The 18,478-nt window shown below is 42.0% G+C and overlaps 1 protein-coding gene across 4 annotated transcripts in view; it reads right to left on the reverse strand.

Annotated features, from left to right (window-relative positions):
* FNDC3B (fibronectin type III domain containing 3B) overlaps positions 1-18,478 on the reverse strand; it is a 356,845-nt gene that overhangs the window by 4,349 nt on the left and 334,018 nt on the right. For all 4 annotated transcript variants that reach the window (XM_027061431.2, XM_027061428.2, XM_027061432.2 and 1 more), the window contains 2 exons: positions 13,292-13,458; positions 10,024-10,151 (listed from right to left, as the gene is read on the reverse strand). In XM_027061431.2, the coding sequence (XP_026917232.1) occupies positions 10,024-10,151; positions 13,292-13,458 (295 nt within the window). The remainder of the gene's footprint in view (positions 1-10,023; positions 10,152-13,291; positions 13,459-18,478) is intronic.

Below are 18,478 nucleotides of genomic sequence, written 5' to 3' on the forward strand. Positions count from 1 at the left end.
CCTGTCTAGACCTCAATGTATCCATTCTCTTTATGATGGACATTTGCATTTTTTTCCCAGTTTGGAGCTTTTATATAATGCTGCTATGAGCATCTGTGTACAAATCTTTGAGGACTTAAGTTTTTATTTTTCTGGAGTAAATACTTAGAAGTGCTGGGTCACAGGAACATCTACATTTCACTTCATGAGAAATAGTTTTCCCAAGTGATTACATCACTTTGTACCTTCTGCCAGCAAAGTAGGAGAGTTCTGGTTGTACCCCATCCTCATCAACATTTGTTATTATTGGTCATTTATATTTTAGCCATTCTGATGGGTGATAATGCTATCTCATTTGCATTTGTCTGATGCCTAACGATGTTTCTTATATTTTCATCTGCTTATTGGTCATTCATATACCTTCTTTTGTGAAGAGTATGTTCAAGTCTTTTTGCCTGTTTTTAATTTACTTACTTTTAGTTGTTTGTAGGAGCTCTTCTTTCAAAAAAATTTTTTTAAATGGTTATTTATTTTTGAAAGAGAGACACAGAGTGTGAGCAGGGGAGGGGCAGAGAGAGAGAGAGGGAGATACAGAATCTGAAGCAGGTTCCAGGCTCTGAGCTGTTAGCACAGAGCCTGATGCGGGGTTTGAACCCATGAACCGTGAGGTCATGACCTGAGCTGAAGTTGAACGCTTAACTGACTGAGCCACCCAGGTGCCCCGTAGGAGCTATTTTTATCATCTGGATATAAATCCTTGGCCAGATACATCTTACAAATATTTTCTCCTAGTTTTGTGGGAGGTATGTGCCTAATTGTTTTCTTGAAAAAAATTTTTTTCTACACACTCCAATTTATCCCAAATTAACATTTAAGTAATTCAGTGGTCCATCTGGTCATACAGACAGTAAACACAAGACAATCTGTTTTTTTCCATTAAGGACCTGGGAAATTTTCTTCCCCTTTGTTAACTCTAATACAATCACCACGAGGCTTACCATTACAGGGACCTGAAAACTACCAGTCTACTTAGAGAACTCTTGGAGGAAGGGAGATCTCACAAGGCTCTTTTATCAAAGTGATAGCCTCAAACTTAAAGAAAATGATGATCACATTAAAATTACATAAAAATTCATGGCTTACATTACAATCAATGAATTGAGATAGGAAAAAAAGTACCTGGAACTCAAGCAAATCAGTAAGAGATTTGGCTGATGAGTTGCTAAACAAGAAAGTAAAATTAACTGACTCTTTCCTGTATGAATGGCACTGAGGATTGATAAAGCACTTAAAATATGCCTGGTACATAGCACTGCACAGGAAAAGGAAGCTATTACACCATTTAGAACTTAAAAACAACTCCAAATATATTATTAAAACACAGCAATTAAAAGTGATAATCATAAGCATTTTCAACCTAGCTACAGGCTAACTTAGTAAAGCTGTCGTTTTTGCCCATCAATACAAATCCCCTAGAAAATAAAAAGTATTTCCAATGTTCTCAATGTCTGAAACGCTTGTCAGCTACAGAGTTAGTGGGGATCTTCAAATGTTGAGTGTTTTTAAAAATTTTTTTTAAATGTTTATTTTTGAGAGAGAGAGAGAGAGAGAGAGACACTATGAGTGGGGAGGGGCAGAGAGAGAGGGGGCACAGAATCCGAAGCAGGCTCCAGGTTCTGAGCTGTCAGCACAGAGCCTGGTGTGGGGCTCGAACTCACACGCTGTGAGATCATGACCTGAGCTGAAGCTTGGAAGCTCAACCAACGGAGGCACCCAGGCGCCTCCAAATGTTGAGTGTTTTTAAAGCCTGGTGTATCAACTTCTACCAATTACCAAGAAATAGGACCTACCATCAGTGAACACAAGTATACTGGCCATGCATTTAGTGTTGGGCAAACAAAGACAGTAGAAGGATCTCACGGTTTAGAAAAGGGAACCAACTACCAATGTTCACTTGATATTTAGCCTTTACACAATTTTTTGGGGGGGCATCTGGGTTGCTCAGTCAGATGGTTAAGCGTCTGACTTTGGCTCAGGTCACGGTCTCACAGTTTGTGAGTTTGAGCCCTGCATCAGGCTCTGTACCGACAGCTCAGAGCCTGGAGCCTGGTTCTGATTCTGTGTCTCCCTCTCTCTCTCTGCCCCTCACCAGCTTGTACTCTGTCTCTCTCTCTCAAAAGTAAATAGACATTAAAAAAAATTTTTTTTTAAAAGATCATAACCTGAGCTGAAGTCAGACGCTTAACTGACTGAGCTACCAAGGCGCCCCAGATATTTAGCCTTTTTCTTAAGATTTTTCCTCCCTCGTTTTCAAACTTTACAATGTCTTATTGTACTTTTGTCTAATGACCAAGTGCCAGAAAACCAATTTTGTTTGTTTCTTACTACTATTCAGATTCATCATTGCTTTTGCTAGGCCTTTTGTAAGATTTTAAGCATGTTCTGGGGCGGCTGGATGGCTCCGTTGGTTAAGCGTCTGACTTTGGCTCAGGTCAAGATCTTGCGGCTTGTGAGTTTGAGTCCCACGTCGGGGCTCTGTGCTGAAAGCTCAGAGCCTGGAGCCTGCTTCGGATTCTGTGTCTCCCTCTCTCTGCCCCTTCCCCAGCTCACCCTCTGTCTCTCTCTCTCAAAAATAAATTAACATTAAAAAAAAACTAAAAAAAAAAAAAAGATTTTAAGCATGTTCCCCTTGGTGAGTTACTTACCTTATTTCTTTAAAGACTGTAGCAAGAGCATTAGCAACTGGAGTCATAGAACTGGGTTGGAGCAACCAAGTATGAAAGGGCTGTAAGAAGAGCGCCCCCGTCTGGTACTAAGAGACCACTGAGGGAGAGGTCTCTCACTGCTCCAGTGATGATTTAGTTAAATGATGGTTTAAGAGGAGCTTGTTGTCATGGTGACTGCCCCGACCCACACACTGCCAGCTCTTCAGGAGTTCAACTACACCCTGATGGAACTGTCTATGAATTATTTCCCAACATGTGGGTGGTCTCAAGGAAACAAATGGTGTACGTGTTTTTTCGTTAAAGAAATCTTTTAACTGTAATGTTCTTTACTTTCTTAATTGAGATTTAATCTCTTAAGTCTAAATGCTCAAGTTGGTATTTTCGGAGAAAAGCCTTTTCTTGGAAACTATGGAGACCATTCCTGGAGGGAATGATTTACAACCCACGGGACCAGTTTGATAAAGAAGGTCGTTCCACACTTGCCACACAGCTCTGGTTTCTTATCTGCAACGTCCCAGTAAACAAGCCATTCTGATTCTGTGGTGAGAAGTTAGCACTGGGATGTTTACTGAATTGGAGAGAAGCTGTCATACAGCTTAGCTGTAAGATTTCCTGCTAGATCTGTTTTATTGAAGAGGCCGCTCCTCCTGAAGTATTTGTTGGCACTTACCACACACAGGTCGAAAGACTGTAGCTGTTGGAGCTCTTCTCCTCCGTGCAACCTGGGGAACTGGGAGGCAAGTGGGCCTTCCCTTCTCAAGCACAGGGACTGGAACCAGGATCCCAGGTCTAAATGCTCGCTCCGTTACTTTCTAGGTTTTGTGAACTTAGGCAACCGAACAGCTTTGAGCCTTAATTTCCTCACCTTTAACATGGGAATAGTAACAGTACCTAACCTAACTCTAAGGGGGGGCTGAGGGTTAAAGAGAAACTGTATGTGAAGAATGCTTTGTGAGAACACGCTGCAGAAGGTAAGCCAACTTTATCCAGTTTAATCCTCCTGCTTAGAGATGAAGTGAGGATCTTCAGAAAGGCTGTTCATTTCTTAAGGATTCCTTGCAAAGATGAGATCCCACTCCTAAGTCAAATACCTCTGCTCACCACTGGAACTGCCCCAGCTCTGCCTGTGCCATTCCCTCTGGTAGAGATGCCACCACCTGCCCTCTGCTTTACTCCTCATCTAATGACTACAGTCTGCCATGAGGTCCAGCTCTCCTGGCCTGACTCGGTCTTCCCAGACAGCCCCACTCTCTGTCTGGTGTTTCCATTAAACCCCTCCTAGATCACCCCATCCTGGTTCCTGCTGCCTCTGGGGGAAAACACTGCCTTTCCTTTATGCTGTATGGACAGCAATTCCCCCACTCAGTCTGTGCCAGGCAAAGGCTTGGGCAGCATTTCTGTGCTGTGGCCTCTTAATTTCTGCCTTCAAACAATGACCTCGTTGAAGGAAACCAGTTAATAACCTATCCCCACAGATGTTTTTGAGACTTTTGGAAACTGGATGTAAATGTTCACTTCTATTTATTTAAATGAATTCTATGGCTTCCAGAATTTGCACAGCTAGAGCTTTGGAAGAAAGCTGGCCCAAAAGTAGATTTCATTTCTTAGGAACCCAATTCATGGAATCCTGAACAGAGACTTCATATATTCATTTTGATGGCTCTTCTCAACTCTAACTTTCTGGAATGAAGATCTCTGAAAATGTTTTTAGAAAGCAAAGGAATGCTACTTTTCTCATACCATTTGGCAAAAAGCTTTAGTGAAGGAAAAATGAATGTCTAATCGAAGGGAACTTCCTTAATGACGAATCCAATTAAAACTTAGGCCTTAATTTCTAAATGTTTTTCTTTTAGCCATTCTTGGTGTTTTAATTGGAACAGCTCCCCCCTTTTCAAGCACTGCCAACTCAAAAATCTTTTAAAAAATATGGTAAACATATTGAGTGTGGGACTGTGTTCTATTATCCACAGCAACCAGCACCATGGATAGCCTCAACTAAGCTGATACTCAGTGAATGGTCCTCTAATTAGAACTTTCAAATACTCAAGAGCAGATAATCTTACACCACACTGTTTGAAAAGAGGGGAGAATTAGCAGAAACAAGGAAACATTAAGTATTAGACACACAAACCACATAGGCAACAGAAAAGAATTTTCAGTACAGGTGCAGCCATCATTGTAAAAAATGTTATCATTAACAGTAAGTTGTTTTTAGTGCATTAATAGAAACTATAGTTTCTAATATATTTTAGAAATAGTCAATGATGCTTATTAGGCCTTTTGGATTCTTATTTTATATTTTATTTTTAAGTAGGCTCCACACCCAACATGGGGTTTGAACTCACAGCCCTGAGATCAAGAGTTGCATACTTTAACTGACTGAGCCAGCCAGGTGCCCCGACTTTTGGATTCTTAGCTAAGGAAAAACAATTCCAACACCCCATTTCCTGAGGACTCTGGTTCCTGAGGCTGGAGATAACTGATTTGTTTTTGTGTAAACAGTCACAGCCAGGGGATCACAAAACCACAAGTTCGTCCTATCCATCACACAGCTGTGCCTCCACTGAAGTGACTTTTCCTGGGACTGCACAGCTCTCTGCATCAGGATGGCAGGCCTCGTGTCCCTTTATTTTCATTCATTTTGACAGGGGCACCATTATGGGTTTTTCCTCCTGCCTGAACCCAATTTAAAAGGCATAGCTCCATTTAAGATGGTCTTTATTGAAGTAACCAATCATAATATCTCAATAAGTATAGAAGCAATATTATTTTTATCAAGACTATTTCTGTTCTTGGTTTGATGTACAATAGATCTTAAAGTAATTTTGACCTTTATTCCAAACAGGAGGACTGAAAGTAATATTCAGATAACTGAAATGAACAACCTATGCCCGTTAATTCAGAACAACATGCTCTGCAGTTGGATTCCTTGATCCTGGAGAGTCTCTGGGGGAGGATCCCTGGAGGTCTGCACCTGGGCCAATGCTTGGGTCTCTTTACTAATACTGCCCCTCTCAAGAACTGCAAAGGGGGGCAGAGCTGCACAGCAGTGTCACTTATGTAGAGCGTTCTCATTAGTGAAGGGCCTGAAGCTCACAGTGGCCCCCAGTTAGAGGTTTAGAGGCCTTACTTTTATAACAAAGTGGCCGAGGCTCAGTGAAGTGAATTAATTCTACTATCACACGACTGTGGGATACCCTCCAGCTCAAGAGGGAACCCACCGACCTGCAAGCCTCCTTTGTAGAGGGCGCAGTGCTGGGCAGGCATCATTGTCCCTGAGCTGAAGAGGACAGGTAAGGGTACTGTTGCTGAACTGCCTCTTGGGGGTCTGCTGGTCTCACCCCAATGGGCGTTTAAGCTCTGAGAGCACTGCCCACGCTCTTCTGTTCTATGTCGGCTCTCTCATGGTACAAAGTACCTAACAGGTTCTCAATAAACCAGGGTCCCAAACCTGGACTTCGCTGAACAGAATAAAAACTTGTCTCGTGAAGTTTTAAGTGGATGTGTGAGCATTTTTCTGATGGCCTTCATCAGATACTTAAAGGAACCTGTAAACCTAAAAAAGTCAATCCGTAAAATAAATGATGGCTTTTAAATGTCCCCATGTTGATCTATTATTTTGCTTTGGATTTGATCCTTTATTCAGGCAAAAATAAAGAGGTGTATTAGGGAACTGAATTGAAAGCCATTAAAACATATGTAGGCTCTAAGACTTCCAAATGGTTGCCTTAAGAGCAGCTCTTTCCTCATAGTACCTGCTGTGATGCCATGAAGAACCAATGTTAAGTCCCAACACTACATTCTAAAACATGATATAAAATGAAAATTTATTCAGAGATGCCACCAAATTAAATGTAAAGGTCCACCAATTTTGAGATGCTTTAAAGGTTTACTTAATGCAACAAATCTGAGCACCAAGAATATTAATGATTTGTCACAAATTTTTCCCTAACATGTAACAATGTGTTACAGTTTGGTACTCTTTGCTCCTCTTCATGAAATATTTTTTTAGGGGCTCCTGGGTGGCTCAGTGGGTTAAGCATCCGACTCTTAATTTCGGCTCAGGTCATGATCTCATGGTTTGTGAGTTCAAGCCCCAAGTCTGGCTTTGCATCATGCTGACAGTACAGAGCCTGCTTGGGATTCTCTCTCTCTCCTTCTCTTTCTGCCCCATCCCTGTATGCTCTCTTTCTCAAAATAAATAAACGAACTTAAAAATTTTTCATGTAAAAATTATATAAAATTTGGTAAAAATTTTTCATACTTCTGGGGTATGAATATGAATCATCTTGCTTTACATTCTTATACAGGTATCAAACTATGTTATATCTCGTGCAAAAAAAATATCAGTCACCTGCATATACATATAATTTTCATTCCTTTCCAGAATGCTTTATAATTAATACTGTCTGACAAGAAGTTTTAAGCTTCTTTGAAAAAACTTGTGCTTGGCATGTTTATTAATGGCAGGAAAGCCAAATCAATCTATGTATGCGTTCTAATATAGAGTAAAATTTTAGGTGAGGATTTACTCCTTTAAGAGACCATTTATAATTACAACCAACTGCTCACCTCCTATCTTGGTGGCTGAACAAAAGAAAGCTAATAAGCCAGAACCAAGGCAAAGTTAAAATCAATGTTTCAAGTGAAACATCAGAAAAAGCCTTGGTGTTTGCCATATTTGCCTGTATAAGATAAGCCTGGGAAGCAGAAAGACACTCTCCTGTTACAGCTGATTTTTTTCACCTAAGTTACAAACCTTCTAAATCCACCCCATGCTGAAGCTTACTCTTACTACTACCCTGAGTATAAATAACACCGTTCCTTTGAAACTGCCTCTTTCACGCAGGCAAGAAACATTTACTGAGTGCCTAACTACGTGCCAGTACTGAGAAATAACAAGGAGTAACACAAGCCCATACATTCATAGGTCCTGTCTGGTTAGTGCTGGGATTGAGGAATCCAGAGTGCTCCCTAAGAGCACGGAGCTCTGCCGTGGTGTATGCTCGGTGAGAATTACCTCCCCTTTTCTTTTGCTTTGCTTCTATGTATTCAAAGCCTGTTATCTCCGGAGCACAATTATTTTAACCATTACTCTGCACCCATAATATAAATAGGTTTCATTTCCTATTTCATGTCCAGAAAAACTGAATGAAGTACTCAAAACATCATGTTTAAGTTAATGCTTATTGAACAGGGAGAAGCAAAAAAAAAAAAAAAAACCCAAAAAACCGCAGTACAAATTGTCCCTGACTCAACCGTGGCTTTTAATGCACCACGACCCACCTTAATCATTTCTTGGTAAATGTAGTAAACACATGGTTATGTGAAGAATGCTAATCCCTATCTACTGAGCCTGCCCTAAAGTACGATGTTTTCATATATTTTCAACAAGAAACTCGCTTATAACTACAATAAGAAATGTATTCTGAGTTCTACACATGTGACTGCATATCCTATTAGGATTTATAAATCCATGGGTCTAAATATATAACATTAAACAAATAACAGATTTAAAAACAATGTTTTTTTAATTTTACATATATATGTAGGCTTCATGACCAGTGCAGAGCCCAATGAGCGTGTTGAGTGGAACACACAGCTGTGAGATCACTAGAGCAGAGATCAAGAGTTGGTCACTTAACTGAATGAGCCACCCCTGTTAAAGATTTTATTTTTAAATAATCTCTACACCCCACGTGGGGCTTGAACTCACGACCCTGAAATCGAATTGCATGCTCTTCCAAAGGAGTCAGCCAGGAACCCCAAACAAATAGCAGATTAGAAACAGCCACATTGCTGATAAAATCTAAATTACTGCATTGATTTACCCATGTTTTAGCAATGCTTATGATGTATTGATCTTGATCAAATAATGCTGCCTTCTCAATGTAAAACAGCAATCCCTCTTTTAAGCAGCAGAACAATTTTTCTAAGAACAGGTGCAAAAGCATGGTACGGGGAATACAATGTTTTTAAAATAACAAGGACGAACATGCAGTGAAGGTACTGTTGGGAAACAAATCATTCTTAAGTGTTAAATGATACGCTGTGAAATTCGGTATCATTTCATCTTTCACTGCTATGGAACAGGACAGTGCTGCCGGAGTTAAGATGACTGCAGTTAAGAGGGAAAAGCCCTCTGCCCTCTGAGCTGAGACCCTGCAACCAATCCTATCTATCTGGTGAGCTCAAACAAACACAGAAAATTATTTAGTCTGAAATGGGATATGCTGTAAAGAATGAGATTGGAAAGTGAAATGATACAACAGTGTTTTCCTCTCTGTTTTCTAGTGTTTTGCTCTTAAAGAGGAATAATGGAAACCTTAATTATATCATCCACTGAGGTTAATCCATACTTACTAGTAAATGTCATAGTTTTTTGCAAAATGGGGTTCATCCTTTTATCTGATTCTTCATATTAACAAAGTACATGAAGTGCACCAAAATTTTCTCTGATCATCTTACACACTTGCAAGTATTCTTCATTATTGTATAAGGAATATTAGCCAGTAATTTAGCAAAAGCTCTGAATCAAATTACTTTCTACCTGCTTTGTGTATCTGGAGCCTCAAGAACTGAACAGAGGGGTCTTACAATTAGGCCAATGTTTTAGAAGACAGGTGACATTTATCTTCAAGTTTCTAAGTTTGATATACACGCATGCCTGCATTAAAAGCTCTGGGAAGGAATGGGCTTCACCTCTCCTCAGAGTAATGGGATCATATCCTGATTTCACAAAAACAGTTATTAAGTTCCTGGAAACATTACGGAAACCGATGGAGTATCTGAAATCATCAGTATCTGCTGGTGGTATCAGTACCAGTGACTGATCATGTACAGTTGTGAAAGAACAAAGGATCAAAAAGCATTATGAAAAATAATAAAACCAAATTCTTTATCGGTTATATTCCAATTACATTCTCTCTTGCATGGGTTTATCAGGTGATCTGTATAAGCCTTGCTAACTCAAGTTATGGTTCATGGACCAGCATCACGTGGGAGCTGGAACCCTCCCCCCAGACTAGTGAATCAGAATTTGCATTTTAACAGATTCCTAGGTGATTGCACATTTAAGGGTGACAAACAGTGACCTCGAGTTGCTGAATCACAGGCCTCAAGAGCTGCTAAGTCATGTACTTTATCCTTCTAACTTCTATAAAAAAAGGCAGACAGGACACAGGCTTCAGCAGTTAGGTTGAAACTACTCTTCCTCTGTAGTAAAGCCTTTAGGCTCACCAGTCACTGAATCTTTCAAGGCTAGAGGTAGAGGCTTAGACTGAGAAGCTGCACACATGTCATGCACGCTGGTTCTTACCTGTTTGTACTCAGATTCTCTTCCAACCAATACCTGCAGAATGTAGTTGACAGGGTCACCTTTCATCGGTGGTACCGTCTCCCATAAAATTTCACATGAATTTCCTTCCAACTGTGTGACTCGAGGTGCTGAAATACAGATCCACAGATCCAAGCTCAAAATCCAAAATCATAGTAACAGTCAACATTTTGGTAATACTGGAGAGGGAGAGTGCTTAGTGTCCGCTCTGAGAGGGGGGTTTATTGGCCCAACCTCCTACAAGACCTGCGGGGAGCCCTTTATAAAGAAAAGATCCTCCATGACTAGCAAGCCATTGATGAAAACTCCTTTGCTTATTATCCTATTAAAAACTGCTCAGCCTCCATTTGCAACTACGTGGATGGGGCTGGAGGGTATTACGCAAAGTGAAATTAGTCAGACAAAGACAAAAATCATATGACTTCACTCGTATGAGGACTTTAAGAGACAAAACAGATGAACATAAGGAAGGGAAACAAAAATGATATAAAAACAGGGAGGGGGACAAAACAGAAGAGACTCATAAATATGGAGAACAAACAGAGGGTTACTGGAAGGGTTGTGGGAGAGGGGATGGGCTAAATGGGTAAGGGGCACTAAGGAATCTACTCCTGAAATCACTGTTGCACTATATACTAATTTGGATGTAAATTAAAAAAAATAAAAAATAAAACACGTTAAAAAAAAAAAATGGCTTAGCCTGGATTGCATTTTTGTTCTTTTTCAAATAGCTATTGAACATGTTGTAGGATTAGGCCCTGAGCTGGGTACTTTGGAGAATTCAAAACATCGACTATAAACCTTGCTTTCTAGGGAATTAAGACCTAGTTGAGGGAAGGGAAGAGCAAGGTTTGAGACAAATACAAAGAGAAATAAAATGTGAGCAAGTTCCAGGGGGAAGCTTTGAGGAGGGGTCACATGTGAGCTTAAGTCCCAGAGAATGGTCAGCATTGTGAGAAAGCCTGTAAAAGTCAAGTTATCTCATATTTGTATATATTTTTTAGTACATTTTTCACCTACTGGACTCCTAATTCTGGCTTAAAGGAAAATTACATTAGTTTGTAGTAAAGCATGTAAAATGTTACAGAATTTTAAAATATTTTCTCATAGCCTATGCTATCTCTCTACAGCTTAATTCAATATCTGATATTTTTCTACGTTATAACTAGAACACATAACTCCTCTCTGAACCCCCTTATTCTTTAATTTGTGATTACATGAAATTAATTCTTTAGAGGTAGCTGTTTCTATTTGCATCTGTATAGTACTGTTTCGGAAAAATAAAGGCTTTCTCAAAAATGAGTTGCAATTAATTGGCTAAAACCCTAATTAATTTATGGAAAAAATAAGGCTCTCCAGCTTATTATATTATATCTATCTATCTATCTATCTATCTATCTATCTATCTATATCTATCTAGATAGATATAGATAGATAGATAGATAGATTTGGAGGACCAAATAGTTCTCCAGCTAAGGTAACAATTTCCTGAACCGAAGAGGAAGAGGAAGAAGATCTGACCATGCGGCAGTGTGAGGAGCGTGTCCTGTAGAAAATGTACCATGAAATTCAAGTGCTATCAATTTAGTATTCCATTGTCCACAAAATGAATCTCCACCAACAAACATGTTGAGAGGCAAAATTAGTGGCAGAAAGACCCTTGACAGGGCACCTGGGTGGCTCAGTCGGTTAAGCGGCCGACTTCAGCTCAGGTCATGATCTCATGGTCAATGAGTTCGAGCCCCACATCGGGCTCTGTGCTGACAGCTCGGAGCCTGGAGCCTGTTTCGGATTCTGTGCCTCCCTTTCTCTCTGCTCCTCCCCCGCTCACACTCGGTTTCTCAAAAATGAATAAACCTTAAAAAAAAAGAAAATTAAAAAAAAAAAAAAAAAAAAAAGACCCGGGCCATTTGCTAGTTGGTAAAGGTTGGTAAATGTTCCTCGTCACAACAAATCTATTAAACCCAGTGTGTTCAGGAATCTCTTCTGTTACAGCTGACAGGCAAAATGCTACCAAGGGGCTGGGGCATTTACTACCCACGTGACCCAGCAAGGCCTTGCATCCATTTATAGTAGTTTCTTAGTCACGTGAAAAACCCATTGCCAAAGAACTTCTGGACTGCTGAGGAGCAGGGAAGCCAGGGAGAAGGTAGCTACCATAAAGTACCCTCGAAAGAGCTACAGGAAACCTTCACAGAATCCAAGCCAGACCTTGACCCAGGCCCTGAGGTCTCTTATCCTCAGTAACGGACCCTACCCTGGTGGTAGCTGACACAGCTCCTCCATGTGGAAGCAGTGAATCCAACAGCCTTGCTCCCGGGGCCACACATATGAAGGACCTTTTTGCACAGGTCGTGCTCATCCCCCTAGCCACCTAAACGATATAGCGACTCACTTTACCCGTGTAAAATCTGGTTCAGGTAAGCTGCCTGTCTGTCCAGCAGCCTCAGGTCATCCTGGGCAGCAGGGACCTCCACAAGAATCACCCTGTTGGCGAATGAAGGGCAAGGCTGAGGAGGCCGTGAGTGGCTGGGTGGGAGGGCTGAGCCAGACGTCGTCTGCCCTGTCATCTTGCAAGTCAGCTGGGCACAAGGCAGAACTCCGTGGCTGGAAATGGGAGTTGAGTGCTCACTACACCCCATGGAAGGAGAGCCTGGGCAGAGTGGCTTTTGCTCACTCTCCATGCCCATGAAGGGACAGAGTAAACTAGTCACTGGCAAACCTCAAGACAAATGCTCAAGTTGGTGAGAACACCCTTCCAAAGGACCTCTCCACAGTGGCGGGGGGGACAGGCTGATGAATTGCCTGGGTCAGTCTCTAGCCTCTAGGCACCACAGCCATCTGAAGACGGAGGCCAACCTCTGCTCCTCCTGCCAGTCTCTGGGAAGGGCGACTGTCAAACCCTCTGTGGTAAATCGTCACAAGTGCTACCCACACCGGGGTCCACCCTCATTTCTAACCCCAAGTGTGCCACTGGGGTGTGTTCCTTTTCTCTGTCCCATCCTCTGCAGGGATGAGGCCACTACATTATTTGCAGTAAACATTTATACAGACCTGAGGAAAGGCCTTAGCGATTCCTCAGAGAACCCATTCCTCAGCCTTCTCTTTCAAAAAGTTGTTTTGATTCTATGTTGTTGATACTAGAAATATTAAGAGAGTACATTTAAGGTCAGAACAGAGCCTCCTACTCCAGGTCCAACATTTCCTTACTCTCATAGAAGAGCCTGCCAGAAACTCACGGCCTACAGACCTTTGATGGTGGGGGGGATGCTCTTGGTTGTGCTGAAAGTGTACGTTTCTGAGAAGGGCCCTTCCCCGGCCTCGCTCGCCGCCTGGATTCTGAAGGAGTAGCAGGTGAATTCCGTCAGTCTCTGGACCTTATAGGTGTGGCTGGGTCCTCTGTAGATGGAAATAAACCTAGAGGAAGGAGCAGAGACCATTAGCCATCTGAACTTTTATTAGTGACAAGAAATCGTCACTGTTAACTTACCTTCTACTCTATCCTATAGAGGCAATGAAGTTCATGTTAACTGGGCACCTGAGAAATACGACGTCCTCTTTACCCATATTTTCCAGATAAGTGAGTTTTGGTTAGAAAATTCCTTAAATTTTAACCTTTATCTTTGCAACAGCTTTCAAAGCCCCTTTCCCAAACTAGTAAGAAGACATTTACGATTACAGAGCTTTCAGAAAACAGTTTAAAAGGAGAAAACAAAAAATACTTGGCTCAGAATCCTCTATCAGGTTAATCAAAATAACAGAAAAACAGCCCAGGTGAACTGGACAGTTTAAACTGGTAGCTTCTGGAGCCTTCTCCTATCTGAACGAGGAAAATTTTGTACGCTGCTAATCATTATTTCTACAAGACATAAACATAGAAGGCATGAAGATAAAAAAATAAGGCCTTTGGGGTGCCTGGGTGGCTCAGTCGGTTAAATGTCCGACTTCAGTTCAGGTCATGATCTGATGGTTCATGTGTTTGAGCCCCGCATCAGGCTCTGTGCTGACAGCTCAGAGTATGGAACCTGCTTTGGATTCTGTGTCTCCTTCTCTCTCTCAAAAATAAATGTTAAAAAAAAAATTAAAAAAAAAATAAGCCCTTACATTTTCAAGTGTTTTTCTCCCAGGGTCTTGAAACATTTGTATTTTTACAATGAAATGGGATTACCTAGAACTACTACATACTATTGTCATTTGTCTTTTTATTAATTAAATGTAAAAATTTGGAAATAACTTCCCCCAAATGACCCAGAATTTCTGTAGATTACAGTTTTGAAGCCTGCTGTTCCAGGAACATTTTGGGAACCACTACATGAGTTAACCCAACACACAACCTTGTTGCTACACAGGCCCATGGTTCTCCCAGTTTCCGGTGGTTCGACACAGCATCTGAGGACAATCTGCTGTCTTCAGATACCGTTGGAAGTCGGTCAGATAGAATCACAATTTAAAATGTCTCGACTCTTAGGCCCATTTAGCTCAAGGGGAAGGCAGAATTTATGAATTCATTTAGCAAACATTTCTTGAACATCTGCTGTGTGCCACACTCTGTGGATTCAAAGACGAGCAAGACCTAATCCTGTGGGCTAGTTGGTCCTGTGTATGTGGTCGCCTTTCCCTGTGCCAGAGAACAGTCCCTGTGGATAGTTCTAGAGCTTAAACTACTTTTTCAGAAAACCTGTCAAGAGTCCATCCTTATTTTAAAACACCCACGCATTCATCAGCCTTTACAATTGAGTTCCTGAGCCCTAGTCATTTCACTATTTAATGTTCCTTCTGCTTTACTGTGTAAGGAAGCACCTTTTACTGAGGGATGAACATTTTCAATTTCAGGGAAAGCCAGAGTCCATGCTGAAACCCATAAATACCATGGCAACCTATTTAGTACTCTTGACACATTACCACCTTAATGAAGATACCCTTGCTAATGCTAGAGGCAAACAGCTATTCATTAACTCAGCCTCACCTGGGCCCGAATCTCTAACCAGAGTAATTGCCCCGAGTTATACCACAAAATGGAAGTCATGGTTTAAGGAGTAACAAGTGTTATACTTCCATTACAAACTTGCACTAAGACCTGGTTTTTAAAAGAATTTGGAGAGGTTCACTACCAACAGTACGGCTTCCCTGCCATGCCCTGATCTAAGGAGACTGTTTCCCTTTGAAAATAAGGTCAATACATCTATCTGGGCAGTAGCACTCACAGTCCCAGAGGAAGGTACTGAAGCAGATTCACGGCTCTAATTTGATAGTGTAATCTAAATTGGGCTAAGAGCATACACATCAATTTTCAAATACATCAAAATCTGCTTCTGGACTTTTTTTTTTTCTCTTTCATTTACTGTTTTGCCCTTTTACTGCATTTTAATTTTTTTACATTGCATCCCAATTTATAGAAGCCACCGTGGAAACAGGTGCTAGCAATGAAATCTACAATTTCACCGTTAGAGCACTGGTTTGAGTCTGGGGATAATGTTACTTAGAAAAAAGAAAGGCTGCATTTGCTTTGCTTTTAGAAAAAAGCCAGAGTGACTCTGAAGGTTCTAAAGGAGGCTTTCACCCAGAGGATCTCAGGTTTAAGTTTACTCCCCTTGCATTCAGTGAGGGTGCACTTAGGCAGGTGCAGGAGGGAAAGGGGTAGTTCTTTCTCCCTCCAGCCTTTTCTAGAATAAGCATGTGTTTGGCCCTTTGATTTAGCCCTCTATTTTGGCAGTAATAAATCACAACTTGCTTGCTGCCCTGCTTTGTCTGGCTTCCCTCCCCTTAGAAAAGTCATGGGAAGAAATTCTGGGGGAAATTTTGTTCTCAAAATGTGTATGGGGATCAATGAAAATGGATGGGGCTAATATGGGGCTAATTCCTAGGTCACATAATTAGCGCACTTAGAGAAAAAGAGGTGACTTGTCCTCTTGGGGCCTGTGTCCTAAGGTGGACACACAGGTCCAAGTCAGAAGGAGCTGAGCAATGAAATAAGACAGCTGGGCCACTCCCTCCTGAGGACTTCTCCCCACATGGCTCATTCTGATGGGTGACTGAGAGCCACAGGGAGCCATTAAGAGACAGAGACAGCAAGTCTGCAAACTGTCTAAAAATTCATACGTCTCTCACTTTAAAGGTTTCCCGTACCTTCCTTCTTCTTGAAGAAAAAGTGCAAGTGTGAGAGAGTGGGGTGAAGGGAGGAGATAGACTGGGCACTAATTAATGCTTTTTATAATATGGGACGCATTTACACATAGTCCTAATTCCATGTTACTTTACTTTTAACAAAGAAATTTAGTATATGCCTCAGTAAAAAAAAAAAAAAAAAAAAAATTATAGTTCAATGCTACACGGAAGTAAGTTTGTCAGTCAAAAGCCAAAAATCCTTCACAAAATCTCAGCTCTCCATTTGAGGTTTCTGGAACTAGGACCTTATGTTAACAGCCAATTTGGCACTTTGAGTCTAATCCCAAGGGTTTCGAGAGTTTTGATGTGGAAGACTTTCAGAGGTAACACTGGTTGTATGCTGCTTCTCCACCCACCTGGGCGTCTGGTATGCTCTTGGTCGATGTGGGTTCCACAAACAGAACAGGTCCTGCAGACTAGGAGCCACTGGCAACTTATTTGGCCTCTTGGTGCCTCAGTGTTTTCCTCTGTGCAACAAGGGTAATGCTAGAACCTTCCTCAGAGGACTGGTGTCAGGTGTAAATGGGTTAACCAAAGTGTTTAGACCAGTCCTGAGCTGTACTAACCACTCAGTAGGAGTCAGTCACGATTATTTTATAATGCTAGGAACTTTTAACCAAGAAAGGCCACTCTTCCTTCTGAGAGACCATCTATATCACTCAGGTCTAATACAGAGGTTGTTCTCTTTTCTCCTGGGTAGGAAGTTGGCTGTGTGGTGAGAGAGGCTGCAAACCAGGCATCTGCTTCGGGGCTCGGTCAGTGAGGCTGCTCACCTTCTGTGCCCGGGACCCCTCGTGAGGGGGGGTGGGGGTGGGGCAAGAATAACGTCTTTCCCAATCTGGGTGGGATTCAGTTTGACAGCCCCAGTCCCTACACAGAGTAGGTCTTAAATAAATGCCACTGATCCTGAATTTCTTTCTGTATATTCCGATGGTAGCTTCTGTTTCAAAGAAAGGCCAGCCAAGACAAAATAAGCACACAAGCCAACACAAAAAGAATGGAATCCCTCTTTTACCGCAATTCTGCCATTATTTTCCATCATTCCAAGAGGCGGGAGAGGAAAGAATCTTCTTCCTTTGGAGCCAGTGATTTATGCCAGTTGCACGGTGGCCTCTCTAGGAGGCTCCGTAGGTTAACGCCCTGTGGCCAGAATCACCCGGGGAGATTAAAAGTATTCATCAAATACTTGTTTTACAAAGACCAAGTCAATTTTTTCTTTCCTCCATCTTTTTTTTAATCCACCCTCATTTTAAAATTCATTAATAAGTCAGCCAGAGGCCTTTGGTGATAGAATGGAATATATGCGATGGGTCTTAAGACACAATGACTAAAGGCTACATATTTCACTGCAACCAAGGATTCAGCACTTAGAGCATGTCTTTGCCATGAAAAGAGGAGGAGGGTAGCCCTTCAGCTTTCTGATCCTTCTCCCTCCCTCTTATATTTAGGCAGTCCAGCGTCAGTGTTTGGGCTCCATATGTGCTCATGTACCATAGGGCCTGGGACAAGAGTCACCATTAGAGGCCAACGGGAGTCCTGCTGTCTTGGTGGCCCTGATCCATACTATTTTAGTGTGCACTGCCCGAGCCTGGGAAAAAGGGATATCCCTGGAATGGGAGAAAAATCAACCGTGAATGGGGAGGATCTGGAGCAGCTGGGGTGCCTACATCATCAAAAGATGGTCAAAAAAAAACCTCTCACCAAGGCCCCAATCCTTTGATTTCTGAAGGTGAGAGCGTGGCCCAGGCAATCAGTGATGCACTATGTGGAGAGTCTGCTGCGCCCTGGGCCACTCCCCTGGTCTAGGCTGCCAGTAGAAACTGGACCACTCTGGGCTTCTCCCCGAGTCGTCCCCCTCTCCCCCTCCTGTTGGTGGGCAGTGTTGGAGCACAGGGACTTGGACCCAGGAAGACTGGATGCAAACCTCAGCTCTGCCCCTTACTGCCCCACCACGCGCCCCTGCTAAGCATCAGTTCGCCCATCTGCAAAACAGGGACAGTATCTGCCTCTTAGGTTGTTTTAAGTGTCAAATGCAGAAATGTGGGTACAAAGCTCAGCATGGAATCCAGCACCTGGTAAGAGTTCAACACACGGTGTCCAAGTCAGGCTAAAGTGCCCTGAGGACAGCAGGCCTCTCTCCAGGTTACTGCGGCCATCACTGGCTCATGTCCCAGCAGGAATAGGTCCATATGAATTTGTGATGTTCTGCTGCATCTGCTGTGGCCTACGTTAGACACATAGCTCTCCCACCACCTAAGTTAATCTACTTGAA

The sequence above is a fragment of the Acinonyx jubatus genome, chromosome C2 (assembly GCF_027475565.1).
Source record: "Acinonyx jubatus isolate Ajub_Pintada_27869175 chromosome C2, VMU_Ajub_asm_v1.0, whole genome shotgun sequence".
In the NCBI taxonomy this organism is placed as follows: Eukaryota; Metazoa; Chordata; class Mammalia; order Carnivora; family Felidae; genus Acinonyx; species Acinonyx jubatus.